The sequence below is a fragment of the Neoarius graeffei genome, chromosome 2, assembly GCF_027579695.1.
Source record: "Neoarius graeffei isolate fNeoGra1 chromosome 2, fNeoGra1.pri, whole genome shotgun sequence".
In the NCBI taxonomy this organism is placed as follows: Eukaryota; Metazoa; Chordata; class Actinopteri; order Siluriformes; family Ariidae; genus Neoarius; species Neoarius graeffei.
The window spans coordinates 116,352,758-116,380,266 of record NC_083570.1 but is presented as its reverse complement, the minus strand read 5'-3'; the positions used below and the strand labels follow the sequence as shown (position 1 = coordinate 116,380,266).

Here is a 27,509-nt window from a genome sequence, read left to right as displayed (position 1 = left end):
GAGATCAAAAATGCTCCTACTGTTGTTAGTTTTAAATCCAGGCTCAAGACAAAGCTGTTTTCAGATGCTTTCACTTGATTAATTTTTACCTAAGTAATTAATTTCCTTTAACATAATTTCTTTTAATTTTGATTTTAATTATTTTACTTTCTTTATTTTAATTTCTTTTTAATCTTGGATTTTAATGATTTTACTTTTACTTTAATTCTTTGTTACTGTGATCCTCATAGATTTTGTCTGCGGGATGATTTTTGGTGATCCTCGTAGATTTTGTCTGCGGGACGATTTTATTTGGTGATCCTCGTAGATTGTGTCTGCGGGACGATTTTTGGTGATCCTCGTGGAAGAGCCACGGGAAGAGCGCGCTTTATGTGATATTTGTGATCTCGTAGATTTTGTCTGCAGGACGATTTTTGGTGATCCTCGTGGAAGAGCCACGGGAAGAGCGCGCTTTATGAGTTAAACCCATAATAATTAATCTCGAGGCTGATTAACTTTATTTCATTTTATTATTTTATTTCTACTATTGTTTAATTCTTATTATTTTTCTTCCCCAATTATTTTATGTAATTTTATTTTCTATTGTTTACTGTTCTGCTTTTACTTCTGTAAAGCACATTGAACTGCCACTGCGTATGAAATGTGCTATATAAATAAACTTGCCTTGCCTTGCCTCAAAGTTCAGTCCTTGGGCCATTTCTCTTCTCCCTCTACACCCAGTCTATTGGCCCAATTATCTCTGCTCATGGTCTATCCTACCACTGCTATGCTGATGACACCCAACTGTTTCTCTCTTTTCCTCCTTCTGACGCACTCTGCTTGCCTGCGTGACATCCAGAGCTAGATGGACAGCAATCACCTGAAGCTCAACCCAGGCAAGATGGAGGTGATTTACATTCCTGCTCCAGCCTCTCCAGCCCTGGACATAGTCATCTCCCTGGGGGACATCTCCAGGTCTCCATCACCCAGTGTGAAGAACCCAGGGGTCATGTTCAAAGACAAATTCTCCTCCTCAGCAAATATTGCTGCAGTGACCCGGATGTGTAAATTCCTCCTCTACAACACCCGAAGGATCCGCCCTTTTCTTACCACCTACTCTACTCAGCTCCTGGTCCAAGTGCTGATCCTCTCCCCCTTGAACTACTGCAACTCCCTCCTTGCTGACCTTCCAGCTTCTGCCATCAAACCCCTGCAGCTCATCCAGAATACTGCAGCTCAACTGGTCTACAACCTCCCTTGTTCTTCCCATGTCACCCTTCCACTTGCCAACCTGCACTGGCTACCTATCGCAGCTTGCATCAAATTTAAGACATTGGTGCTAGCTTACCAGCCTCTAAAGGAGTTAAGGCCAGCATACCTCCAGAGTCTGATCCACCCCTACACACAAGCCAGATCCCTTCGCTCCGCTACTGCTGGTCACCTGGCCCCACCTCCTCTCCACTCCTAACCACCCTGCTCAAGACTACTATCTGTCCTGGTTCCCCGTTGGTGGAATGACCTTCCCACTGAGGTCAGAACTGCAGACTCCCTGACCATCTTCAGTCTGTGCTTGTGACCAGTTAGAATCCAGAATTCAACAGCACTATGGTATTAATACAAATAAAACCCTTGGATCAAAATGTTCATGATTGTTGATGTTTATTCAGTGTGCAATCAAGCAGTCATGTGTACAGGCAAAATTGTTATGCTCAGTGACAGGTAATCTAGCAACAATCATTTATAAATCATCTCATTTCATGTCAGAGTCTCATTTGTCAAATACTTTTGTTCTCGATGTCCCCGTTTCCTTGCATTCTTAGATACCAAGAGGTTGCAGCGCACTGGATATGACTAAAATATCAAAACTCTTAAAATGCTGAAAAAGACATGATGAAGGTGAATATATCTGGACTGGAATGGTATGGAAAACTGCTGACTTAACCTGTGACTTCAGGCCACAGAGTCAGTCTCATACTTCTTTATTTACACTCTGGCCCGTGAAGGTCCAATGCTGGACCTTCAGCATGATAACGGTGTGTTTATGTATGTGATAGTCTGTGTGCTGGGGTTCAGAGATACATCGTTAAAACACACAGACAGGGATTTGCTGCTCTTATGAAGATATAAGGAGCCAACATCCATAATTCTTTTATGCTGATGCCCGGTTTCAGTTTTTTTTTCTAGGTGGTTCAGCTTGAAAATTTTCAAATCATAGTTTCAAAAAAAAATGCTGCAACTTTATATAAAATGTGAAAAAAGTCAACACTTTAAAAGTAACATGAAAATAATTCTCTGCTCACAGTTGCATTGTGAACACAGTTGTATAGTGATGTCCATCAGCACGTTGTTCCTCTTGGGTTCCGAACCTAAGTCACATCCCAAACTGGTCCAAAATCTTTGCTTAAGTCGCCATCTTGACTCATTCTTGATGAAAAACATAATCCATATATTTCTTTCGCACTGCAATCTTTGCCCAATCTTCCATAAAATTTTCAGCATTTACTTCCTTAGCAGACTTGCACATCCTTGCACATTTGTGAGCTACTAAAATCATCAGTGCATAAATAAGCAACTACTTTCACAAAATGAGACCAACAATGATACAGACCCTGAAAGATATATCGAGTTTTCATGGGTTGTCCAGTTGAGATTGTGACTCCTGGATTCATGTTTCAGAAATCTGTTTATTACAGATGAGAGGTGACAAAAAGTCCAATCAGGATAACAAGTAGTAAAAATGTGTATTGTGCTGGGTAACACAGCATTTAGCAAAGCTTATACAGACGTGACAACCATAAAAAGGAATAACTCAATCTCACCCAATGTGTATAGGGAGTTCACTTCCTAATGAAGACGTGTTAGCTTTGGGATGCCAGTGTACACCTAATTAAATGCTCCTTCAGCCCAAAAACATGCCACTATCTCGTAAAAATTGTCAGTGGCTTCCCTAATAATTATAATTTTGTTATAAAGTGTTTGTTAGCTAAGTCAGCAACACTTAATAGATTATCATATTTATGAGCTCCGTTTACCGTAACATGCAGATGAGCACCTATATGACCCGGAGGAAGGGGGCGGGGCTTCTACTGTATCACTTAATATCGGAGAGTTCGAAACACTTATGCAACCGTCAATCATTCTGCATTGATATGTTATCAGCTCATCTGTCATTTTATTGGCAAGAAAAAGAAGCCTGCTCACTCTTTGGGTGTATTTTTATTTTTGAGTGCTATTTCGCACTAGTATACGCTAACATTACCATGCAGAGCTGCGATTCAAAATGTGTAGGATGGTAGGTAGATCTGCTCATACAGGCTTATACATGTAAAATTAAGGAAATATTTCTATAGACACTAAAAATCATAACACGAAGATTATTTAGGTTTAATAAAGCTCAGAACTGGGTAATAATTCTGCACAGATGTTTCAAAGCAGCACTTTACTGATATTGGGCCACAAAAGGAAGAAGGTTTTCTTCTTCAGTCATGCTCACACTGAGTTTATTTAATTGTACACTGTAGTATAGTGTTTATAATAATCAGATGGTCTAATAACTGAGCTTGCTGAAGTGTATAACCCCCAATTGTTGGCGTGTCTGAATGCCCTGCTGTCTGTTCATCTGGCTGAGATGACAAAGCTCTACTCGACTTGCCTTGATAATTTGCATGTTCTATTTACTCCCTCATGGTGAGAGAAAACAGAAATGACACACCACATGACTTCCTTTCCTCATTAAAAAGAAATAAAATCAACAGATTTCCCCCCAGATTCTTAAAAGCATTCATTTGAAATGTAACGCACAAAGCATCAGCAGATCAGGAAGCATCTGCATACAATGGATCCTTATTTTGGACACTTTTCCAAATCTATCGAAATTTCACAGATTGTTCAGATTTGCTTAAAAACCCTGACGATGAATGTTGCACTCTGAATTAACTGAAAAGCCTAAACTACACAATAAATTAAGTTTGTCTATTTTTTAACCTATTATTTCGTTATCTTAATGAATCTAGTTGATAAAGATGCAAAATAAGGAAACATTTATATATAAATCAAGGCTGTGGTTCTGAAACCTCTCAGCTCCAACACTGATCCAGCATTAAATTATATTATAATACTCAAATCACCATGCAGTTCCAAGAAATCTACATTATCTAAGGTTCCTTAAGGAACTACGATTTCTAATTTGTCTGAAGATGATGCAGATTTGAAGAAGAGGAGCAGCTGATGTTGCCTTGCAGTGGTGGTTCAAGTCATGAAGATGTTTCTTCATATCTACAGGATTAGAACACTTGATCTGTTTATGAAGTGTAGCTGCCTCCATCTTCCTCTTTCAGAACATGCTCCAATGGAGCTCCCTCCTGCTCCATCTTTACCTGTCCCTCACTTGGGTAACCCTCATACTCCAACTCCGGCTCGTCCTGCCCTGACTCTGCCTCGTTGATGTCAGCGCAAGCCGATCTGTTGGCGAGGTGTTGGCAGCGAGCCTGGTGTTTGAGGAAACTGTCCCTCCAGATGATCTTCTTGCCGCAGACACTGCACTCGTAAGGCCGCAGAGCCCCATGTGTCTTCACGTGCTTGGTCAGGTGGTGCTTCATCTTGAAACTCTTGGCACAGACAGGGCAGGCAAAGGGCCGCAGGTTCAGGTGCTGCATCTTGACATGACGATCTCGCATGCTCTTCAGCGTGAAGGCTTTACCGCAGTGGCAGAAGTGCACTTTGCCTGCATAGGGTGTGAGGGAGGGCGGAGATGAGGAGGAGGGCACGGGAGAGGAGGAAGGAGGGACGGAGGGAGATGAGAGTGCGCCTGACGTCCACGGAAGCTCTGAAGGCCCGAGCACAAAGTCCACTCCACCCCCAGCATTGCCAGGTGACACAGGAAGCAAAGGCCTCTGGGAAACTTGTCCCGTGCCATCCTCAATCTCATCATACGTCTCTCCCTCGAATCCTCCCTCTGCGAAACGTCCAAAGTCCACTTCTTCTACATCCTTCTGTGCATCTTCAATTAACTTCCCTCCTGGCTGAGCGCATGGACCTGTCGACCAATCAGCTGCCGGCTGCCACTGAGCACGTGCAGAAAGAGGACACTGAGCAGCAGCGAGCACTTCCTGTGCATCCTGAGCTGCTGGCAGAAAACCTTCCTCCTGATCTTTGTCCCTCTCTGCACCCTCTCTCACTCCCCCTCTCTCGCCCTCCTTTTTAAGAGTTGCCCCTGAGCCACAGCCTCCTGGAGGAGAAGAGCAGAAGAGACGGTAAAAACACACACACACAAACGAACACACACACTCTCACGGTGCAGAAAATGTCTGATCCGCTTTGAGGGAGAAAGAAAGCACAAAGACAGAGAGCGAGAGAGAGCGCGAGCTCCCCCTGGTGGACAGGAGTTAAAGTTAAACAGCAGTGATGCAGACGCTCCACTCACCGGCCCGTCGCTCCTCCTCCTCCAACTCTGACTCCTCCCCTACACCTTCATCTGCCTCCATCCACCTCTCTCCTCGCTTCCTGTCCTCCTCGTCCACCTCCCTGCTCTCCCGAAGACGAGAGCGCATCCAGTTGCGTTTTTCATTCGGAGCCTCGGGGCTACACGACCGCTCTACTTCCCCAGCCGGGGGAGAGTCGGCTCGGTGCTGGGGTGGTAGGAACAGCCTGGATTTGCCCCATTTACCCTGCTGGGGCACCTGCTGCGGCCTCCTCCAGGTGGCCAGAGGAGGAAGAGCAGCGCATTCAACTCCAAGGGGCTTCTTCTGTTCCTCGGATTCAGTCAGACAGCAATCCGAACTGCTGGGACTTTGATGCCTAGAGTTGCCAGGCTCTATACCTGGGCTGGCCTGGGTCAAAGGTCGTGACCTCTTGAGGATATCTGTGCACTTGTCTACAATGTGCCACATCTGCAGAAAGCTGGCCACCGTGACATAGTTGACGATGTCATCACGCACGATGCTCAGCTGGCCTGTGTAGGCAGAGTTGAGGACACTTTCGAAGGCCAGAGGATCCATGACGGATGGCAGAGACACCGTGCTCACGTTCTTCAGCAGCACCTGAGGGAACAGGCAAAAAACATTCTGGATTCATACACACTCCAGAAAAAGTTGATGAAAGGGTGGTTGGTTTCTAGAGAAACAGAACCATTCACACACTACTAAGACTTTGACATTTTGCAGCATTACTATCAAAAAATCAAACTGAATTAATTGGAATTGTGTGTCACTTGTCTGCACAAATGGTTCATGATGTCGAAGGAGACGAGCCCCAATAGTCATAAACTACAATTTTGAATCCTGATGATGGCTCAGCCATCTGTGGCCAAAGAAAGCAAAACTAGCTATGGCTTCTGAATGGGAGGAGCATACTCTGTTTCCCTACCAATCACAGTGAGAACAGCTAATTGAAGGAATCTGTGGCTGGGTTTACACGGAGCTTAATATTCCATATTATTCTATCCACTTTTACTGGATATGAGCAATCACGCGCTCTGATTGGTTACTCTACTACTAGACTATCAGCTCATATACCATGAGTAGAGAAAAACAAAATGGCGGCGTACATCAAGTCAGATACATAATTTTGTTAAGTATTGAAAAGAAACAGAAATAGTTAAAAGAACATAGTCTCCCCAATATCTGCTGTTCTACACTCCAGCCCAGTTGGTGGCCGTAACACACCTTTAAGACAGTTTACCAACCACCAAAAAACCCTAAAGAAGAAAAACAAAATGGCAGAGCGTGTTGCTGAACCAACTGAGGACGAAATTAAAACTATTCGAAAACAAAACCCCCCAAAATACAAAAAAAAGCAACAAAACATGGAACAAAAAGTATTTGATGGTAAGAATGCATCTTTTCTTATTCTTCAAGAATTATCATTGCATTTTTCACAAATTGCTCCTGTCATTTCACAGGTTTGTTTATATCCCAAGTGGAAATGATTTTGTCAAACATTTTGTAGAAGTTTTTATTTATCTAATTTGCAAAAGATAAAAATGCTCTGTTTCTCAAAATCAAGTGAATGTGGATAGAATAAAACAGTTATTCCACTCAACCTTGTTATACATGGATTATAGCCAACTCGGTGCTACACGCCTCATCAGCTATCAGCTCATGTACAACTCAATTTCGTGGAATAACTTAAATATTTTTCAGTTGAAAAGCCCAAAGTAAATAAGAATTCTTCATAGAAACACTGCAATCAGAATAAAAAAGGCCCAAACAAAATTCAATTTTCAATCAGTTTCAATCAGGTGTTGAGGGGTAGTTTAATCCAGTGTTATTAATTTTGAAATTCTCATTAGTTTTTATTTAGCCTTTTGGTTTTTTTTTTTTTTTATTTCAGTTTAGTTGGACAAGTGCATATAAAAGTTTTATTTTTAAGAAAGTGACTAGTTTTTAGTTTAGTTTTTCAGACCCAACCACAGATATCCCACAATCACTAGACAGGATACAAGCTGGTTATTTCCACTTAAATATCATATTAGTTGACGGATTCTTGTCATGGGTTTCTCATTTTGTTTATCTATTTGTCAAATATATCAAAGAAAATTGGTGTTTTAACACCAAAATAATGCTGAGCAATAATGATTGTGTTTTTCTATGTTTGTAGCCTACATGAAATAATTGTGTTTGCTCATCTAACTGAAACAGGATATTATGACAGGCCAGACTATTGTGTTTTTTTTCATCGCTCTTTCTGATAAAGAATGCTCCTCTGTTCTTTACTACTACAGTATAAACCATATTTGTATTTTTAAATGTCACTAAGTACTAAGTTTTGCTGAATTTATAATTTTTGTAAATAAATGGTTGTGGCAGCAGGGGCGTGGTCAAGCGGCAGTCTGTGACCGGAGGGCGGAGTCAGGGAAGGTAAGTGGCAGAATCACTGCACCTGATGTCAGTTAACCTGTGTTTGTATGTCTTCCCCAGTGACCGCGCCCTATATGAGAGAGAGAGCAGAGGAAGAGAGCTCTGTCCCCAAACCAGACGACTGATGTGTGCGCGCGCGTCTGTGTGTCTGAGAGATTGTGTTCGACTGAAAAGTGTCACAATAAAGAGTTTTGGCAATTCAGTTCTGGCCTGCCGTACTTCTGTGCTCCACCCATCCGCTCAAAGTCATACAGTGGTGCCGAAACCTGGGAAGGAGCACAGAGAAGAACAGCCCCATGGAGTCCTCCCCCTTCGGGGACCTGATCCACGCCCTTGCACTGGTCGCCCTCTAAAAGGAGCAAGCACAAAGGTTCAAGGCCCTGGTGCTGGCGCAACAGGAAGATCATCAGGCGTTCCAGCACCTCCTCGCGTTGGCGGGGTTCACCACCTCCACAGGCCTTCCCCATCTCACCCTAATGAAGATGGGCCCACACGATGACCCCGAGACCTTCCTAGCGCTCTTCGAGCAAGCAGCAGAGGCCTGGGGCTGGCTGGTGGAACCTCCTCTCTCCCTCCCGTTCTTTGTCTTGTCCATGCCCCGTTCCCCCACCATAGAGGCGGGGGCCGCACCCGCGGTGCCCTCCCATTTCCCGCTTCTGTGTCTGTCTCTCCCCCAGGTGAGTGAGCCCCAGAGCGCCGGTGCAGAGAGAGAGCCCGGGCCGGTTTGCTGGCGCTGCGGGGAGCCAGGGCACCTCCAGCATCAGTGCTCGGCAATGGAGGTGGGCGCGGTGGTCCGGATCCCCGACGCGCCAGGAACCGCCCTCGATCGGGCCGGAGCATATTGCATACCGGTGAGTGTCCAAGGGGATACATATCAGGCTCTGGTGGACTCCGGCTGTAATCAGACCTCAATCCACCAAAGCCTAGTGCAAGACGAGGCATTGAGGGTAGCACAATTGGTGAAGGTGTTGTGTGTGCACAGGGATGTTCACAACTACCCTTTAGTGTCGGTCCACATTCTATTTCGAGGGGAAAAAATGTAGTGTAACGGCAGCGGTTAATCCTCGCCTTACCCACTCGATAATTTTAGGGAATGATTGGCTGGGATTTCGGGAGTTAATGACTCATTTGGTGAAGAGTGGGTCCTGTCGTAGTTCAGCAGAGGGAGGTCCCGGTGTGGCATTGGTGGGAGCAGCTGTCACAGAGCCGTCTACGTCATCTCCGCGTCAGAGTGAGGAGCAGCAGGCTCCTCCTCCCTCTCTCAGGGAATCCCTTGCGGATTTCCTGTTAGGGCAGTGGCGAGACGAGACTCTGCGGCATGCGTTTGACCAAGTGAGAGTAATCGATGGTCAAACGCTCCAGCCAAAAACGCCACCCCGTCCTTCCCCTATTTCTCCATTATGAAGGATAGATTATACCGAGTGACGCAGGACACTCAAACTAAGGAGCCGATCTCACAGCTTTTGATCCCAAAGAGCCACCAGGAATTGGTATTCCAAGCAGCTCACTTTAATCCCATGGCTGGACACTTGGGGCAGGATAAGACACTAGCCCAAATAATGGCCCGGTTCTATTGGCCAGGGATTCGCGGCGATGTCCGTAGGTGGTGTATGGCGTGCCGTGAATGCCAATTAGTAAATCCAGCAGCCATTCCAAAAGCGCCTTTGCGCCCTCTACCATTAATTGAGACCCCATTTGAAAGAATTGGGATGGATCTCGTCGGGCCATTAGATCAGTCAACACGAGAGTATCACTTTATTTTAGTTCTAGTGGACTGTGCAACACGATACCCGAAAGCAGTGCCTCTTCGCAATATCTCAGCACGTAGTATTGCGGAAGCACTCTTCCACGTCATCTCCCGAGTCGGAATCCCCAAAGAGATTCTGACTGATCAAGGCACTTCGTTTTTGTCACGCACACCACGCGAACTGTATGGGTCACTGGGGAAGACATACAAACACCGGTTAACTGACATCAGGTGCAGTGATTCTGCCACTTACCTTCCCTGACTCTGCCCTCCAGTCACAGACCGACGCTTGACCACGCTCCCGCTGCCACAATGGTGTTTGCTTGTAACGTTAGTGAGTTGTGTCAGTTGTCGGACCTGATGTGACACTGAGATTTATCATCATAGATAAGAATATTTAAATAAGTTTTAGAGGTAAATGAAAACAGGGGAATTGTCTCGATTAACATGTTGCTCGTTGATGCAGAAACCCCTCTGGGAAAGATAGTTTGTGGTTCGCTGTTTGGAATTTGGCAAGTACATGGACTTCACTGAGATCAATCCATCCATCCAGTGTCATCTAATCCTTTAAATAAATCTATTCTACACCCTTCATTCCATCTTATATTGAAACCATGTAAGAACACGTTATATTACAGTGTCTTGTAAAAGTATTCATTCCCCTTTGTGTGTTTCCTGTTTTGTCACATTACAAGCTGGAATTAAAATGGATTTTGGGGGGGGGGGGGGGGGGGGGGTTTTAGCACCATTTGATTTACACAACCTGCCTACCACTTTAAAGGTGCAAATTGTTGTTTTATTGTGACAGAATAATTACGATGAAAAAAAAAAAACAGAAATCTGGAGTGAGCATAGGTATTCACCCCCCAAGTCAATACTTTGTAGAGCCACCTTCTGCTGCAATTACAGCTGCAATTTTCCCAGGGTACGTCTCTATTAGCTTAGCACATCTAGCCACTGGGATTTTTGCTCATTCCTCAAGGCAAAACTGCTCCAACTCCAAGTTAGATGGGTTGCGTTCGTGTACAGCATGCCACAGATTTTCAGTTCGATTAAGGTCTGGGCTTTGATTAGGCCATTCAAAGACATTGTGGCAGCAGGGGTACAGCCATTTGTCGGTTTGTGAACGGAGGGTAAAGTCAGGGAAGGTGGGCAAATCGCTACACCTGTCGTCAATTAACGCATGTCTGTGTGTGTCTCTTGCAGTGATGGCAGAGTATAAAAGGAGTAGGAGAGCAGAGGAATGTTGGTTGGGACCAGAACATGACTATCCCTGTTGGGTCTTACTGAAAAGCAGAAAAATAAACGTGTTGAGGCACTAACAATCTGCCTGCTGTACTTCACCCACATCAGGGCAGCTTCCACAGTGGTGCCAAAACTGGGGAGTACAGAATCCATGGACTCCTCACCCTTCAAGGACCTCGTCCACGTCCTCACCACGGTAAAGAAGAACCAGCATCAAGCACCAATCTCCCTCCAAAATGAGCAGGAACAAAAAAGTTTTGAGGCCTTGATGCTGGCCCAACAAGAAGACCACCAAGCATTCCTGCACCTGCTCACGTCAACAGAGTCCTCGACTGCCACTACAGCGGACCCTCCTCACCTCACTCTAACAAAAGATGGGTCCACATGACAATCTGGAAGCCTTCTTCGCGCTCTTCAAGCAAGCAGCCAAAAGGTGTGGGGTTGGCCGGTTGAGCAGCGTGCAGCTCGCCTACTTCCCCTGCTGACCAGCGAGGCACAGCTCTCCACGTTGTAGCTCCCCGCCGACAACTGGTTCATATATGCGGGTTTAAAGGAGAGCCATTCTCGATCGAGTTGGCCGCTACCCAGAAAAACAGTGACAGCACTTTCCCACACTGCGCTTGGAGGAGGTCGGCCGGCCGGTCGCGTTTGGCCAACAACTCCAGGATGCCTGCCAGCAGTGGCTGAGGGCTGACAACCGCGATGCCAAGGTAATCATCAACCTGGTGACAATGGAGCAATTCATCGCGCGACATTCAATGTCATCACTGGATCAAGCTGGCAGAGGACCACATGGCAGCAGTTCCCACAGCAGGAAGACAGGCATCCCCTTCTTTTCTCTCCTCTCTCTCTGCTTCCTGTCCTCACCCTGTTCCCCCACCATGGAGGCAGGGGCCAGCTCCCCCCCAGCTGGCCTGATGCACCCATGGAGTCCTCCCATTTCCCCCTTCCTTGTCTGTCTCTTCTTCCCTCCAGGTGAGTGATATCCATAACACCAGTGTAGAGGGTGTTATTAACACCCTCGGTTGGTGTGCTGGCGCTATGGAGAGCCAAGACATCGCCAAAGTCAGTGCTCTGCAATGGAGGTGGGTGCGGTGGTCCGGGTCCCCAACGCACCAGAAACTGCCCTCGATCGGGCCGGAGCGCATCATATACCACTAAGTGTACAAGGGGATATATATATCAGGCCTTGGTGGATTCCAGCTGTAACCAGACCTCAATCCACCAAAGCCTGGTGCAAGATGAGGCATTGGGGAGAGCACAAGTAGTGAAAGTATTGTGTTCACGCACAGGGATGTTCACAACTATCCTTTAGTGCCCGTCCACATTCTATTTTGGGAAGAAAAGCATAGTGTAAAGGCGGCAGTTAATCCTCGTCTCACCCACTCACATATTTTGGGGACTGATTGGCCAGAGTTTAAAGAATTAATGAAATGCATAGTAAGAAGTGGGTCCTGCAATAATACATCTTGGGAAGATCCCGGTCTAGCATTGGCTGGGGAAGCCATTGCAGAGCCATCTACGTCAACACGACGTCAGGGTGATACGCAGAGCGAGGAGCACCCTGTCCCTTCTCCCTCTCTCAGGGATTCCCTTGAGGATTTCCCGTTAGAGCAGTTACGAGACGAGACTCTGCAGCCTGCATTTGACCAAGTGAGTAATCGATGGTCAAATTCTCCAGTCAAATGCGACACTAGCCTTCCCCTACTTTGCTATTATTAAGGATGGGTTATACTGAGTGACGCAGGACACTCAGACTAGTGAACAGATAATGTAGTTTTTAATCCCAAAGAGCCGCAGGAAACTCATATTCCATGCAGCTCACTTTAAACCCATGGCCGGACACTTAGGGCAGGATAAAACACTAGCCCAAATAATGGGCTGGTTCTATTGGCGAGGAATTCGCGGGGATGTCCATCGGTGGTGTGTGGCGTGCTGCGAACGCTAATTAGTAAATTAGGGGTACAAAAATAAATAAATAAATAAATAAATTCAATTCTCCAGCCACTCCGGTCCCTTGTGTAGCCCACCTCATGGAGGTGGCCCAGTTGCAGAAGGAATTTTTCCGAGGTGTTCTCGCCCCTGCCCGGCCGCACCCACTTCATAGAACACCACATTGAGACGCCCCCAGGGGTGGTGGTGCGCAGCCACCCTTACTGCCTGCCCGAACACAAAAAAAGGTGGTCTGGGATGAACTCAAGGCCATGCTCAAAATGGGCATAATCGAGGAATCCCACAGTGACTGGAGCAGCCCAGTGGTCCTGGTTCCCAAGACTGATGGGTCGGTCCGGTTCTGTGTGCACTATAGAAAGGTCAATTTGGTGTCTAAATTTGACACGTACCCAATGCCTTGCATTGATGAGCTGCTCAATCGATTAGGCACTGCTCGTTTTTACTCGACACTGGATTTAACAGAGATGTTAGCAGACCCCCTCGACTCCTCTATCCTGAGAGAAAACAGCCTTTTCCACACTGTTTGGGTTACACCAATTCGTTACACTTCCTTTTGGGTTATTTGGGGCTCCTGCGACGTTCCAGCAGCTCATGGACAGGGTTCTCCACCCTCATGCTGCCGCGTACTTCGACATTGTCATCATCATCTATAGCAAAGATAGGTTGCGGCAACTAGAACACCTTAGGGCCGTCTGAAAGTCACTAAGGCATGCGGGTCTCACAGCTAACCTGAAAAAGTGTTGAATGGGGTGGGTGGAAGTACGGTATCTGGGTTTCCACTTGGGTCATGGGCAGGCACGTCCACAAGACTGCAGCGATTGGGGCCTGCCCAAGGCCCAAGACCAAAAAGGGGGTGAGACAGTTCCTGGGGCTGGCTGGCTACTATCGTAGGTTCATACCTAATTATTTAGAAGTCACCAGCCCATTGACTGATCTCACTAAAAAGGGAGCACCAGATCCAGTTCAGTGGATGGAGCAATGCCAAGAGGCTTTCTCAAGATCAAGTTTTTTTTTTTTTTATTTGCCATTTGTGCATAAACCAACAGTTCAGACACATTGGAATTTTTGTGCAAGGCTCTCTCAGAGTCAACAGTTTAGGAAATAAAACACTATAATAAAAAATATATATATAAAAACATACAATACAATATTAGGAGATAAAACTATAATAAAAAATACAAAATATAAAGCACTCTACAAAAAGGTGGTAATATGTGCAAAATAAATAAATAAATAAACAAAAGGAGAGAACAAATATTAAATAACAGTAATAAAATGAAAGGCTAGTCCTGAGTGCTGTTCATGGATTATGAAAAAAGGGGAAAGTTATATGGAAATATTGCACATTTTGGGAGGGGGATGAGAGTTATATGGGGATATTACACAGTTAGAATATTGCATATTTATCAGAGGGTATATAAACGCAATCCTATTTCACAGATATCACATACTGCATATGACAAGTGAAGTGAGGTAGTAATAGGTTATTGTTACACTTATTCAATAGTTTTGTTTTGCCATCAGTCTGACTGTGGCAGGGAAGAAGGTGTTGAAGAACCGTGTTCTAAGAGTGATGATGCTGTCTGCTCTGCTGTGTCTCAGATTGTACGTGCAGTGTTTGTGTCTGAGCAGAGAGTGAGCTGGGTGGAGTGAGTCTCTGATGATTCCCTCTGCTCTTTTCCGACAACGCTGCACAGACAGAGTCCATTGAAGGAAGTTGTCCCTATAATCCTCTCCACAGTCTTTATGACTCTTTGCAGAGCCTTCCTCTCTGCCTGTGTGGTGTGACCATACCAGACAGTGACGTCTGTGGTGAGGATGCTCTCTATCAGTCCTCTGTAGGCCAGGGTGAGAGGGCGATGGTTCAGACCAGCTTTCCTGAGCAGCCTGATGAAATAAAGCCTTTCAGACCCTCCAGGATTTTGCGATGTTGTGATTTGCAACTTCAACGCAAATTCAACCAATCCCCGTGAATTCAGGGCGGTGCTGCAATTATATCCAAATCACCACAACTTTCCAGCAAATTTGACCAATCGTTGGCGTCGTCTTGAGATGACGTCGACAAACTACCTTCTGCCTTACTTCCGTGTATACGTTCAAGAGAAGCAGCAGCGCGAGTCAGTGTTTATATAGGCTTAAATTCTGTTCCTGAAAGTGTGTTATGTTCACAGTGAAGGACTGTGTGCACTTTACATTATTTTTTTTTTACTTAATACAAGAAATTAATGGATGCCAACATTTTTGCCAAAATGGCATTTTATTTTCCATTGTTTAGGCAGCTTCAGCATCATACTGTGAGATTCTGTTCAAATGGGTTTTTTTTCTTCTATGAAGCCTGAGCCATTTATTTTATTAGTTTATAATTATTGTTTAATTTAGTCTTCAGGAGAGACTGCCTGCACACAGTACTAGTATTAATAGTTTTTTTTTTTTTCTTACATGAAAGCTGAGGCATTTATATTATATTTTAAGGTAACTTCATGTTGTGCTGTGAGGTTCTATGCACTTTAACTTTTGAACCAACAGGTGCATTTGGATAAGTAAAGCCTATTTTTCTGCATTTTTGTAGTCCTGGTAATCTTTTATATTGGTAAAGTTGTTTATATGACCATTTCTCAGTGTCTGTTTTTTTAATCAATAGTTTTTCAGTAATAACTTAATACTTAACATGTCACTCAATTTTAATCACAAAAAGAGAAAAAAAAAAATCGCAACAATTTCTCGCAACTTTCACTTCCTCCCGCAATGTGATCGCAACAAAAACCTAAAAAAACACAGCAACTTTCATCGTAATTTTTTGGAACCCCCCCCGCAACATCAGACATTTTAGCAGGGCTTTCCACAAGCGCCGGCTGCCGGCCATACAGCCGACTACACAATTAAGTCCAGCTGGCTACTTTAATGACTATTATTTTTGTAGCCCACAGGCTCTAAATATTAAATTCTCGATTTTAATAAAATTAAATGTTTATCTAACGGACTGACAATAATGTCAAACTGAACTGCACTCATTTAAGTTGTGATTTGCGCTGTTTGTACCGATAACCACAAATTCCCCGCCGACTTCGTTGATCAAGGGAGAGTAACTCATCCGCGGCCCCGACGTGCGGTGTGTGTGCACGCACTCGGCAGAGGCAGTAGTGTGTCGGAGGGAACAGAAGCAGAGATAACGCTTATTTTGTCTCCGGTAAACCAGTCTTCTCTCGTTCAATTACGTGCTGGCATCAAAAGACACTGTTGGTTGTAAATGAAACCAAACTGAGTTGTTGGAGTGTATTTTCATACACAAATGGAGAAATGTTCGCTGAGTGTTTGTGTAGCCACCACTGCAGACCGTTGTCGTTGTTAATTCATAGCATACTCAGCTGCGTGAAATGTGTCATGCACCAAAAATAAGAGATTTACAAGCCAGGAACGCCTCATGATGCAATATGCAAGAAAAGAAAGACGATTTACTGCCATTTTACTTTGTATTTGAGTAAAGTGAATAAATAAATGGTCTGTGGAAAATACATTTAACCCTGGGAACTGTGTGCGCAGGAGTTTGTGTTTACTCCCCCCCGGCTGGCTACTTATTTGTCATGGCTGGCTAGTATGAGCCTTAGTGGAAAGCCCTGATTTTAGCCCGCAACAATCACAAAAAAGGCCTGCGGAATCCTGGGGGGACTGCTAAATATAAAGGACAAACAAACCTCAGATTTTAAACTTTAACAAAATCCCATTGAAATTTGTCTAGAAAGATGAAAACTTTCCAAATGCTGACTAGGGAACAGGATATGCAAGTGCAAAATGCAGAATCAGGTGTGGATACGACTTCTCTGCGGGGTATAAAAGGAGTAGGAAAGCAGAGGAGTGTTGGTTGGGACCAGAACATGACTGTGTGTGTGTGTGAGAGAGAGAGAGAGAGAGAGAGAGAGAGAGAGAGTGTGAGTGAGTGAGTGAGTGAGTGAGTGAGTGAGTGAGTGAGTGAGTGAGTGAGTGAGTGAGTGAGTGAGTGACTGACTGTCCCTGCAGTGTCTTGCTGTAAAGCAGAAAAATAAACCTGTCGAAGCACTAACACTCCGCCTGCCGTACTTCTGTACTCCACCCACATCAGGGCAGCTTCCACAGACATTTAAATGTTTCCTTTTAAACCACTCTAGTATGGCTTTAGCAGCACATTTAGGGTCATTGTCCTGCTGAAACGTGAACCTTCATCCCAGTCTCAAACCTCTGGCCGACTCAAATAGGTTTTCCTCCAGAATTGTTCTGTATTTAGTGCCATCCATCTTTCCTTCAATCCTGACCAGCTTTCCTGTCCCTGCAGATGAAAAATATCCCCACAGCATGATGCTGCCACCACCATGCTTCACCGTAGGAATGGTGTTCTCAGGGTGTTGCGTTTGTGCCACACATGGCATTTCCCACAATGACCAAAAAGATCCACTTTAATCTCATCTGACCACAGAATCTTCTTCCATGTGTTTGGGAAGTCTGCCACATGCTGTTGGGCAAACTCCAAATGTGTTTTCTTAAGCAATGGCTTTTTTCTGGTCACTCTTCCATAAAGCCCCACTCTGTGGAGTGTACGGCTTAAAGTGGTCCTATGGACAGATACTCCCATCTCCACTGTGGATCTTTGCAGCTCCTTCAGTGTTATCTTTGGTGTCTTTGTTGTATCTCCGATTAATTCCCTCCTTGCCTGGTCTGTGAGTTTTGGTGGGTGGCCTTCTCTTTTCAGGTTTGTAGTGGTGCCATATTCTTTCCATTTTACTATAATGGATTTAATGGTGCTCCATGGGATATTCAAAGTTTAGGATATTTTTTATAACCTAACCCTAATCTATACTTCTCCACAACTTTGTCTTTGACCTGTTTGGAGGCTCCTTGGTTCTCATATTGCTTGCTTAGGAGTGTTGCAGAGTCAGGGTCCTTCCAGAACAGGTCAATTTATACAAACATCATGTGAAAGATCACATGACATTTTGACTGCACACAGGCGGAGCTTACTCAACTAATTATGTGACTTATGAAGTTAATTGGTTGGACCAGTTCTTAGTTAGGGGTTTCATATGAAAAAGAGGGTGAATACTTATACACACTCCAGATTTCTTGGGTTCCCCCCCCCCCCCATCTTAATTATCATTTAGGTCGCAATAAAAAACAATTTGCACCTTTAAAGTGGTAGGCATGTTCAGGGTTCTCCACGGATTGAAAATATAGGGGGTGGGGGTCAATCGGATGACCTTGAAACAAATTTGCGTAAATGTACATATGTCATTTGCATAAAATAATCTCAAATAGTAATCATTTAGAATAGAGGAATCAATTGGACTGGTACAAAACGCATCATACATCAAACATTACACACTTGCACTTGAATTCATTGTATTAATTAATTTGCACACTTCAGTGCAAATTAATTAATACAATTAATTCCATAAAGCTAATGCAAGAATGAAAACAGGTCAACAGATTTCAAATGTAGGCCTGTTTATTAACATTGAGGGCCTGAGGAACAAGTTATAATAACTTAAAATAAAAATAGAGAGCCATCTTTCTTAAGTAAACTTTTGCTTCTTTTACTTTTCCCATCTACAACATATCAGACATAAAAAAAAAAGGTTGATCAATGGCTCAGCAGCCCCTCCCTTCTGTGTGAGCAGCCCCTCCCTTCTGTGTGAGCAGCCCCTCCCCCACCCACGCGCTGCGCTTAGAGACAGAGAATCACACAGAAAGCGCACTTTTTGCTCAGACTGCTCCCTCCAAACAACGGGGATTTACACGAAAACGAAAGGAGATATTCACAAAATTCTTTCACACTGAGCGCTACAAGGCTCTCCTGAACACAGTGATGCAAGTTTTTTTGTCTGTAGTGTACTTTGTCAGTACTCCAACAGAGAAAGGCTATCTGTCACAAAGAAAACAAAGGGACATCTCTTCCTTTTGTAAAGGGGCGGCAGAAATTAAACAGGGGCGGGAATCACAGAAAGGGGGGTGGCCCGCCCCTCTAAAACCCCTCGTGGAGAACCCTGATGTTGTGTAAATCAACTGGTGTTAACTCCCTGGAAATCCAATCCATTACAGCTTGTAACACGACAAAACAGGACAAACACCAAGGGGGATGAATACTTTTGCAAGACACTGTAGATAGCCCTTTATTGTGTACTGTATGAAAATCGGCACCCAAAAACCAACATGCAGTAAATATCCCAAAAATGTGTTTTGACATTGAACTGTTACTTGTAGAAGATAAGCCCTCTTGATTTCCAGTATTTGTTGGTGTCATGGGTGCAGTTAATCACGAAGCCTTCCTGCCCTTTCCCAGGAAATTCATCCACTCACTTATCGGTCATCTTAAAGGAGATATGCAGAACCTTTATTTTTAAATACATTTCTGAGTAGATAGTATCTCCATCCTTGACTCTTGTATGCTGCATAAATGGGAATTTAAAAAAAATATTTTTTTGAGAGTTAAAATCGACTGCAAAGTTGGCATTGGAGCTGCCCCGCTGAGCCAACCAGCCCTGAGTGCGTGACATCACAGCGGTAACCAATTTTAAGGCCAAGGCCTTTGACAGCTATAGACCAAAGTCATAAATAAAAATTTATGGTGAAAGTAAGAAATACTATTACCGACTTGCTCAACTAAGACCGATTTGACTTCATCGATTATGGGTTGAGACTCTCTCATTAAAACAGGATAGGTGTTATAACTTATGCAACATACATACATGTACAGTACATGCATGCATGTTCACTGACAAAACGTTAAAGGCTAATTAAATAATCAGATAAACTGAGACAATCACATTCTGAAGCAAATTAAATAATCTTATTCCGGTAACTTAAACACACAATACAAGTTACATGTATTAATCTACATGCAGGTAAACAACAAGTGTTGTTGTTTTTGTTGTTTTGTATCCAAATGAGAGTTACAGCTTACCCGTCTGTGTTCTCACTTCTTGAAGGCCGATCTTGGGGCCAATTGTTTTGAAACAATCTGACTTTCAGTTGTTCATTCAGTTCTCAGTTCATTCACTTCTTCCACGTAAGCATATCCAGTGGAGAAATCAGATGGCTGGTCCACTCATTCTCCATACTGAGTACTCCGCCAATACTGCTCAGCTCAGGCAATTACTAAAACCTGGGACGGGATGTCACCAGTTTTAGCAACAACCACGGGGAAGTCACCACCCAAGCAATAATATGTCCTGTTCCGTCCCGGGTTTTAGCAACAACCCTCGGCTCACACTCCGGGAGAACTGGTGCAACTGAACTTACTTTCCTTTTCTTGTAGTTATATTTAATTGTTGGGACTGCACCTTCTTTCAATACGAGCTTATAGCCAACGCTCCTCAACAGATCAGAGGTTTCATAAGAGTCTTCAGTAAAATGTGTAGAGCAGAGGAGAGACCACTTCATAGGTGCCCAATGTGCCCGTGAACTTCTTGCAAAACTCATCCAAATCTTTGCAATTTGAACATTCTTAGGCCATGAATGCAATGTAAATCCACCTCCCGTCAAGTTACTGCACCTGCCAGCAACACATCTATGTGGCATGGTGATAAATTAGCTTAAAATGGAGGATCGGAGTTGCAATCAGCTCTGTTTTTTAGTATAGCGGAAATGGCAACGAGACCGATAGACTTCCTGCTGTGATGTCACGATGTCAAGGTCATTCACTCAGACCGCTACCTATATGCATCACTTTAATCAAAATAATTACTATATTAGATTTATTGTTAATGCTTGAAACTATTCCTGTGCCATTCTTGAGGTCTCAAGGCATTTATAAACAAAAAAAGTGAGGCCATGGTTCTGCGTATATCCTTTAAAGGATGCTGAAAAATCTGCTGTCCATGTAATATGTTCGACGTAGTGTGTATGTTCGAGTGGATTACCGGATTTATGCACAGAGCATCATCATCTTCTGAGTTTTACAGCAACTGGCATTACTGCAATGACGCAGTATCTGCTTTTGAATTGTGAGACGTGAATCTTTTGTCGGTGTTGAAACTACAATCTTTTTCTGTTTTTTCATCATTAATTTTCCACAAGCATTTTATTTTTGTTGTATTTTCCACTTTCCCTTCTGCAGCCTTTTCATTTTCTCAAAGAACGCCTTCCCCCCCCCATCCAAAGACAGCAAGCAGAGGTCATCCACATCGGATCTGCCTTAACATCAACAAATCTTCAACTATGGTACGTAAATCATTTATCATGGCACACATTCAGCTTGGTCAGTGTGCTGAGTGCAGGATGTTTAGTCATTCTTCTGCTGTCGTTAGTAATAGCCTTATTCGTGATGTATTAGTTAGCTCTCTGATGGAGAAAATTGCACCTTTAGAGGTTCACATCCAGACTCTAGAGAGGGTTAGTGAGAATGAGAGCAGTGTAGTTTCTGTAGGGGAAAGTCTGGGCACTCTAGGTGGAGTTAGCAATCCCCCAACTCCGGCATGAGAGCCCTCACAGCGGGGCGAATGGGTGACAACTCTGTGGCATAATAGTAGAGCCATAGCTACCGCTGAAGCTCACCCACAGGAGCACCACTCCTCCCCGCATGCCTAACAGGTTTGCTCTCCTCAGCAAAGCACTTGCTGAGAAACCTGAAAGAGTCTCCTATAAGCAGAGCTATCTTGTGGCACATGAAATTAGCTTGCCGTTTAGGGGCACCAGCAGGTTTAGCCAGGCATATACCAGGAGCCAGGGTGCCAGACACAGCAGGTAACCTTAGGGTCTCATGCAAGCACAGGTTCTTAAATATACTTATCCATGTAAGAGCTAATGATATACGCCTTTGTCAGTCTGAGGTTACAAAGAGTAACTTTGTAGAGGTGTTTAGCGAAGGTGATGTCCGATGCTGTAATATGCTCTGGCCCCATCCCAATGTGGCATGGTGATGTAGCTTACAGCAGGTTATGGGGAAGCCATGGCCTAATGATTAGAGAAGCAGCTTTGGGACCAAAAGGTCACCAGTTCGATTCCCTGGACCAGCAGGAATGGCTGAAGTGCCCTTGAGCAAGGCACCTGACCCCTAACCCAGAGCAGCCTGGGGAGAAGTATGCTATATGTTGCTCCAGATAAGAGAATCTGCTAAATGCCTGTAATGTAAAAGTTATGGTCGCTGAACTGCTGGTTGGCCAGGCGGTGCTCAGAATACAATGTGGGCTTTATAGGGAATAGTAGTTTTGAGGGCAAGGCTGGCCTGGTAGGGCAGGATGGTATCCATCCCACTCGGGATGGTGCCAAAGCAGGAACATTCCACTATACTTTAGATATTGTAGCTCCACTTAAAAAATAATTAGAGAGAAAAACAAACTAGCACCCTGGTACAAAAATTACACACACACCTTAAAACAGACCAATCGAAAATTAGAACATGGTGTCAAACAAAATTGGTCGCATTCCACTTAGCATGGAAGGTTCTGAAGTATAGAAAAGAACTGATGGCCTCCTGAAGTATAGACAAATTCTTAGTGCTGCTAGATCAATGCATCTCTCTACCCTAATAGAAGGTAACAAAAATAATCCTAGATTCCTATTTAATACTGTAGCAAAATTAACTAGGTAAAAGACCACTATAGACACACGCACACCTGCAATATGTAATAGCAGCAACTTCATGAATTTTTTCAATAACAAAATTGAAAATAGACAAAATAATTCAAACTACTACTTTAAGGCCAGATAATTTGATAAGTAACCCTTTAGATAATAACATAATATAGATCAATGATTAGAATGTTTTACTCCCCTTAGAGAAATCAGAAACTTCACTAATTTCCTCATCAAAATATTCAACTTGTGTACTAGATCCCTTACCTACATGACTCTTCAAAACAGATAATACCAGAAACAATTGAACCTCTTATAATAATAATAAAAAATCAGTTCTTCCTTTAGCACTGGCTATGTACCCAAATCCTTTAAACTAGCAGTTATCAAACCCCTGATTAAAAAACCTGACCTTGAGGTGAAGTTGCAACTTGTAATTCTCTGCAACCACCACTGAAAATGCACCTCAATTAGTCAACTTGGGGTAGTCTTCTCAACTACCAATTCTTGTATCAGTTATTCTCTTAGAAATAATGAATTCATTCCTTAGCACTGGCTATGTACCTAAATCATTTAAATTAGTAGTTATCAAAGCTCTGATTAAAAAAAAAAAATCTAACCTTGATCCCTGTCAGCTGTCCAATTATTGGCCAATATCAAACCTCCCCTTTATCTCCAAGATCCTAGAAAAAGCTGTGGCACAGCAGTTATACTTATATTTACATAGGAATAACATACATGAAATGTATCAGTCAGGATTTGGACCTCATCATAGCACAGAGACGGCTCTGGTTAAAGTAGAAAATGACGACTACTGGCCTCTGATCAGGGCTGTCTCCCTGCTTGTGTTGCTTGACCTTAATGCACCTTCTGACACCATTAATCATGCTATTCTCCTGGATAGACTAGAAAACGTTGTGGGACTTAAGGGAATGGCCCTCTCCTGGCTCAGGTCTTATTTAACTGATCGCCATCAGTTTGCTGATGTAAATCGTGACTTTTCTATGCATATTAAGGTAAAATTTGGTGTTACACAAGGTTCTGTCTTAGGCCCACTGCTTTTTTCTTTATATATGCTACCTCTGGGTAATATTATTCGTAAGCATGGTATCAGTTCCTAGCCCTACTAAAACTAGAAGATATGACCACATCACTCTGACAATCCACACTGCACTGGTTCCCAATCAAATTTTTTCATTGATTGTAAAATCATGGATGCAAACAGCATGCCTTTTGGCGGATGCCGCCTTTTTCACGGCTGTCTGGGGGACTTGTGTGAATCGTGCAGATCCGATGAGGTTTTTTTTTTTTGGGGGGGGGCACGTTGGAGTGTCTGATTATAATTTCATCAGAGTAAATTCTGTATTAAAATTACTAAATAAGCAAATGCTGTTACAGTCCATGAAACATAGGAAGTATGAGAAGAAAACAGTAAATCAGAATGTTGCGCACGTAAAGCTAATTGGCTGCACACCATTATCTGCTGCTGGCTGCACTTCACTGCACGCGCAAGGATTTCCATCAGTAACTTACGTTCGACTGATGGAAATCCTTGCGCGTGCAGTGAAGTGCAGCCAGCAGCAGATAATGGCGCGCAGCCAATTGGCTTTACGTGCGCAGCTTCCTGATTTACTGTTTTCTTCTCATACTTCCTATGTTTCATGGACTGTAACGGCATTTGCTTATTTAGTAATTTTAATACAGAATTTACTTTGATGAAATTGTAATCAGACACTCCAACACCCCCCCCCCCCCCAAAAAAAAAAAAAAACCTCATCGGATCTGCACGATTCACACAAGTCCCCCAGACAGCCGTGAAAAAGGCGGAATCCGCCAAAAGGCGCGCCGTTTGCATCCATGAAAATACCACTATTGACCTTTAAAGCGCTGAAGGGTCTCATGCCACAGTAGTTGAGTGAACTTCTGGTCCTTTATGACCTGCCACACCTACTTAGATCAAAAGATGCAGGCTATTTGTTGGCACCTCATTATAGTGAAGGCTACATCAGGGGACAGAGCCTTTTCTTACAAAGCCCCACAGTTATAGAACAGCCTCCAAAGTAGTATTGGGGATTCAGACACAGTCTCAGTGTTTAAGCCTCGACTGAAAACATATATTTGTTTAGTCAAGACTTTTAACTTTTTACTTGGTAAAGGAGTAGATCTGGAGGGTCCTCAGGCGTAGAGTGTTTTGGTAAACTGGGATGTAAGGATGCTGTCACCCCACCCCTCCAAGAGAGTTTAAAGCCTACTATGCAGGATGAGATTAAACTTACCATCACCAGTCACGGAAAGACAGGGTTTTGTTTTTTTTGGATATGTACCTGGTCATGAAAGTATGGCGAGGAAGCCGCCAGCACACACCGATGTGCCCTGAACACCTGCCCCTGAACCTGGATAGACAGATCACACAGTCGCCCTTCTTCTCGCTGACGGTTCAGGTTGTCCAGCACTTGTGCTCGCACGTTGGGGAAACACACCTGGACGACTGGTGCACTGCTGTTTAATGTCTTATCCATCACTCCTGCAGGAGGAAAACACACACACACAGAGCTGCAAGAGAGTCAGAGACTTAACTTCCTCAGCACTGCTCCAAATGTGCACATTTAACATACATTTCCTGATTTATCAGGATAAAACCACACACACACTCACTTTATCTGAATAAAGTGTGTATTCATGAGAATTCAGGAAACCACTAACATGTAAAGAACGTCTGCAGTAGGATGGCCTAACTAGCTAATTACTGATTAGCATATTAATTATACATATAAATGTATATTCGAATAATGTGTATTTGCAGCTAAACATTATCTAGTGTCTTATTTACCTGCAATATCCAGCTATCGCTCACTAGCACGGGCTGAATCCCGATTCACTCCTTATCTTATAGCTAGTGCACTACGCTGAGTTCACGAGCCGTTATTTCATACCCTACCTAGTGCACTTGCGTAGGGAGCAGAGAGCCGTTTGACATTCAGCTCACTCAAGTTAAAAAAAAATTAAAAACTCACCGACTAAATGTAAAAATAGAAACGCTTAACTTGTGGGATTAAAGTGTTAAACATTCACCTAGTTAAATTATTGAGTTAATGCTAAAATACGAGGCAAGTCAGCCAGCTGGCTAGCTCACTTTCGGCTGCTATTGTATAGCTTCAGGCGATGTGTAGCATCTCCATTTTTTTTCTTCTTCTTCCGCCTTCTTCTTCAGCTGCTGTTGTTTGGCTCGTCTTTTTCTTCGCCGTGCGTCTCGGCTTTACGGACAATACCGCCACCTAGCCAACTGGAGTGTAACGTGAGCATTTCTTCCTCTTTTTTTTTTTTTTAAATAAACTGCCATACTAAGGCCGAATCCCATTTCACCCCTTGGGCCAACCCCTTAGCCCTTCCCCTCCATTTTGCGCGTTCACGTGAAGGGGTAGGGGTATCCCAATCCCAGTTAACGCGGAGGGGTAGGGGAAGGGGTAGGGCTTGTGTACCCCTCCAAACGGAGATTTTCCTGGAGCAGACTCCGAACGAAGGGGTTTGAGTGATTTCCCACAATGCCATGCGGATTTCAGCGAGATTTCATGCGGATTTCAGAAAGATGGCGGTTCCCGCGGCGAAAGATTGTCATAAATGTATTTTCTCCATTATTTACGTGTTTTAAGTTGTTATCCAGAGGAAACACGCCGCTTGATTCGCTTTCGAGCTGAGAATGAGCAGCGATTTCTGAAATCCAAGCTGCTGCTAAAAAGCTTTGGGAGTGAGTATTGTTTTCGGTTGCTTTACTGCGTACGTTTTGTTCTGTTATTCTCGCTTTTATTGTTTACATGAGTGTTCTGACACCTCATTCTGTCGGATGTGGTGCACGAAGCGCCAAAGATATCCCATTCAGTGGTGTTAGTTAACAAATCACACCCTGCCAGCAGAGATTTCTGGTTCTGCCTCTGGCTCTGACTGTAGCGGCTGGTCGCAGCCAATGACGCGTCGCATTTTGCTAACGTAAACGCTGACGGAGGTACGCGATGACGTATGCGATCGTTGAAGGGCTATCCCAGTACGTAAGGGTTGAATTTCAAGCCCTATCCCTTGTAGCTCAGTTTCAAGGGGAAGGGCCAAGGGGAAGGCGGAGGGGAAGGCGGAGGGGAAGGGGTAGAAATTAGAATTGGGATTGGGCCTAAAAACAAAAAGTCGTGCACTCTAATATTTGGTTGGACCTCCTTTAACTTTGATTACAGATAAACTTATGTAATGTCACAACGTTTATTTCAGTCCAGAGTTGTATTAATTGTTCCCCCGAGATCTTGTATTGACGAGAGTCAAACCACTGCACAAATGCCCCTTTTCCACCAAATCAGTTCCAAGGCTGGTTCGGGGCCAGTGCTTAGTTTGGAACCGGGTTTTCTGTTTCCACTGACAAAGAACTGGCTCTGGGGCCAGAAAAACCGGTTCCAGGCTAGCACCAACTCTCTGCTGGGCCAGAGGAAAGAACTGCTTACACACTGCTTTCATCATTCTGTACAAGCTCACTTTTATCAACATTTCAAAGAATAATCAAGTATTTTCTTGTTCTCTACATGTACTTCTATCACAATTCAGTTAAAGTAAGAAAATCAGACAGCAGATGTGATGGTAGGGAATAGGCCAATAGCCTACATTTCAACTGATTTATTTCACCTTTGTGAAAACGCCAAGAAAATGCATTGCTTGCATATTCACATCAACATTTTATGCGATGAACTTTTTTTTTAAACAATAGGCTATGCATTGTAACAGGAATGAGCGCATGAGCCTAATCGTTGTCACCTCCGAACCTTTACCCAAAATGCCTCTGTTTAATCTTAACCAGTGTAGGCTATTAACTATTTTGAAAACGTGAATCCTGAGTTGACAACAGCATCAAACAAGTCAAGACAATCTGTGATACAGATTAAAGACACATGAAACAGATGAAAGACAACAAAAAATGTTTCAGAAACATGTAAGCGGGGGGGCGGAGTTGTTAAGACCAACAACAATAACAAGACCGCGAAAGATCGCCATTTTTAAGCGATGAGAAGCAGCAGCTGTACAAACGTGAAGTCATCCATTATTATTGTTGTTGTTGTTGTTGTTGCTGCTGCTGCTTCTTCCGCGTTGTTTTTGCTTCGATATTCGCGCCAAGGTTTATGCAAACATAGCGACGTAACTGACGTATACAGCGACGT

The 27,509-nt window shown here is 43.8% G+C and overlaps 1 protein-coding gene across 4 annotated transcripts; it reads right to left on the bottom strand.

The window, feature by feature from the left end:
• Positions 1–1,621: 1,621 nt before the first annotated feature.
• Positions 1,622–25,540, bottom strand: zbtb22a (zinc finger and BTB domain containing 22a). Of its 4 annotated transcripts, none has more exons than XM_060915401.1 (4): positions 25,151–25,540; positions 24,645–24,873; positions 5,402–6,017; positions 1,622–5,206 (listed from the first exon to the last, which is right to left on the bottom strand). In XM_060915401.1, exons 2-4 carry the CDS (start codon positions 24,837–24,839, stop codon positions 4,281–4,283), a joined length of 1,737 nt encoding a protein of 578 aa, XP_060771384.1. In that variant the 5' UTR covers positions 24,840–24,873; positions 25,151–25,540; the 3' UTR covers positions 1,622–4,280. The 4 variants fall into 4 exon arrangements, with proteins under 4 accessions (XP_060771384.1, XP_060771383.1, XP_060771385.1 ...); XM_060915400.1 differs by having other exon boundaries at positions 24,645–24,844; XM_060915402.1 differs by having other exon boundaries at positions 24,645–24,844; positions 25,335–25,540.
• Positions 25,541–27,509: the final 1,969 nt, after the last annotated feature.

What these genes read in the sequence shown, in the direction of transcription:
- zbtb22a (XM_060915399.1), bottom strand. Translation starts at nt 25,001, where the DNA reads ATGAATACACACTTTATTCAGATAAA. An exon ending in ACACACTTTATTCAGATAAA is followed by an intron (nt 24,874 to 24,975) that starts GTGAGTGTGTGT and finishes ACTCTCTTGCAG; the next exon opens with CTCTGTGTGTGTGTGTTTTC. An exon ending in CGCCATACTTTCATGACCAG is followed by an intron (nt 6,018 to 24,644) that starts GTACATATCCAA and finishes CTGTTCCCTCAG; the next exon opens with GTGCTGCTGAAGAACGTGAG.